Source organism: Olea europaea, unplaced genomic scaffold (assembly GCF_002742605.1).
Source record: "Olea europaea var. sylvestris unplaced genomic scaffold, O_europaea_v1 scaffold16090, whole genome shotgun sequence".
NCBI classification, from domain to species: Eukaryota; Viridiplantae; Streptophyta; class Magnoliopsida; order Lamiales; family Oleaceae; genus Olea; species Olea europaea.
In genome coordinates this window covers 1-2,469 of record NW_019233726.1, presented here as the reverse complement: position 1 = coordinate 2,469, position 2,469 = coordinate 1, and the positions used below count along the sequence as shown (strand labels likewise).

Here is a 2,469-nt window from a genome sequence, read left to right as displayed (position 1 = left end):
TATTTTACTCTCACATCTCTTATCAGTTTCGAAAGAGATTAATTTTGGTTTAGTGTGAGTTAACAATCAAGTGAGAACGTAAGCCAAAATGAAAAAGGAAAATTCTTGCATGCATAAATGGGATGATTCACTTTACACCTTTTTACTATTCCAATAATTCGTTTAATAATAGTTCAGAAGTATGAGTGTCATGAACCCAGTACTCTCGTTAACCTACTCTTACTGAATATGCAGTGATGCAAATGCTGATATTCGAGAACATATGCTCACGAACAATTATTATCAGCTTGCTACTCATTAAAATGTTGATTTTGAGGTTGAAAAGTTTTGTTTGTTGAACAGGTGAAGTGTTCTGTAAGAGGTGACCTCGGGCCTGCATGTAATTCAGCTGGAATGATAGATCGTAATGTCCTTGGAATTGATCATCTTTATGCCAAACCCGTTTACAGAAATTTGAAGGTATTTTATTGTGGAGTAAATTATTAAATTTCTCATATCAAGCAATTCATCAGCTCATAAACAGCATTTAACGTGCAGGAATGCAATATATCAAGCCATGGCCAAGTTCCAGAGACTGCACCTTCTTGGTGTCATGCACCTTTTGATCCTGAAGGTATTTTAAGGTAAGCAATATCCACGTCTTTCTTTTTGTTCTCCCTCAGTTCATTCAACTGACATATGTAAAGTAGTGATCTAAAGTCTTTTTTTTTTCAACATTCGAATTCGCTGATTTCTGCTATAAATGTCTCTCTGCTAAAACCTTCTGGTTTACAATGTTCTGATAGTTCACTAACGGCTGCTGTGAGCTGCATTATCGGACTTCAGTATGGCCACATTCTTGTGCAGTTGCAGGTGAGACACAGGAACCTAACATCTGCTTTTAAAATATCTATAATCTATTGTGAATGTAAGGAAGTGCTAGAGTAACTGACTGTAGTTGTTCAACTAGCTGTTTAATTTTTCTTGGTTAATAACTTGAGAGCGAGCCTTATTTTTTCCGAGACTAGTTGCTTATTGATTTCCTCATTTTCTCCCGACTTCGATCTATTAAGCTCTGGACCAAAATGAGATCACTGTGAAACTAACATTACTGCTAGAAGTTTGATTCATAGATTATGCACCTATTTAATGCACGTTTAGAATTCAAAGGATAATAAACATATCCTCTTATTAGCACAAGATTATTTATGAAAAACATTGTTGTGGAGCTCTCACCAATGAATTTTTTTCAGGAGCATAAAGAGCGGCTGCGCAACTGGTCCATTTTCTCCTTTGCATTTCTGGGTCTTGGTCTCTTCCTTGCCTTCGTGGGTATGCTTTATTATGGTTTACGGACGTTCTAGGTAATACATATAGAATTAAATGGATTGTTTGGTGGTCATTATATTTGGGCATTGACCTCCAATTGTTGATACATACAAGCCAGAGACAAGTTACAATGTCAGCTAGTACTTGTAACTCCGGTTCAGCAAATACCTCACTCCGTCCATAATAACGGAATTTTTAAGTTCTAGGACAAAGTTCTCTAGAAATTCTTTGTTGTTTGACTATTTATTTTCTTGTATGCACTTCACTAAAGTAGTAACATGTACAGGCCATTTACTTTTATGTCTGAACTTGTCTTTCAGGTATACCTATAAACAAATCTTTGTACACAATCAGCTATTTGTTGGTCACCTCAGCATGTGCTGGAATCACTTTTTGCGCACTGTATACATTGGTGAGTATCAAGATTCCAACTACTATCTTCAGAATTGTGAATACTTTTGGACATTCACTTATTAGGATAACAGTTTATAGGCAAATAGTGTAATCCCTACCCCTTCCAAACCTATCCATGAAAAAAAAAAAAAGAATTCTTTTAGAAAACATGTATTCAAAATCGACAGTTCTGTTTAATCATTCTATAAATGTCACTAAGTGTGCGGGTTAGGGGAAATAATGGAACTAATTCTCCTTTATGGCATATTTTACTGTGTTTTCTTCTTTCCAAGCATCTGCTCTGCTACTAAATTGTAGAGGAGCATGTTTTAGTGTAATTGTAGAATATAACTTAGTTCAATTTGCTTATTTAGTGAGTGTCTTCCCGACAGGTTGATGTTTATGGTTGGAGATGGTTGACATGTGTGTTAGAGTGGATGGGAAAGCATTCTCTAGGTATCTTTATTCTCGTATCTTCCAACATAGTTGTGATAGCAGTTCAAGGATTCTACTTGAAGTCCCCTGAAAAAAACATTGTAAGTATGGCAATAAGTGATTTAATTTCCCCATGTTATCATCCAGAAGAATAATTTTATTTGCTCCATTTTTCTGCTCAACAGGTTCACTGGATTGTATCAGTATTTGTGCATAAATGATTAACAGCTCCAATACATCTTCCATACACCAAACTGATCTAGTAAGTTTCTCATATGTATAAATGATCTAATTTGATTTAAACATACTTTAGGATGTGGAAAGTGTATCAGT

General features: G+C 35.3%; 1 protein-coding gene across 1 annotated transcript; it reads left to right on the top strand.

Annotated features, from left to right (window-relative positions):
• The first annotated feature begins 322 nt into the window (after nt 1-322).
• LOC111377144 (heparan-alpha-glucosaminide N-acetyltransferase-like) lies at nt 323-2,465 on the top strand. The gene is made up of 7 exons (XM_023000204.1): nt 323-459; nt 538-623; nt 786-852; nt 1,233-1,311; nt 1,629-1,720; nt 2,094-2,237; nt 2,322-2,465. The coding sequence occupies exons 1-7, from the start codon at nt 394-396 to the stop codon at nt 2,355-2,357; spliced, it is 570 nt and encodes a 189-aa protein (XP_022855972.1). The 5' UTR covers nt 323-393; the 3' UTR covers nt 2,358-2,465.
• Nucleotides 2,466-2,469: the final 4 nt, after the last annotated feature.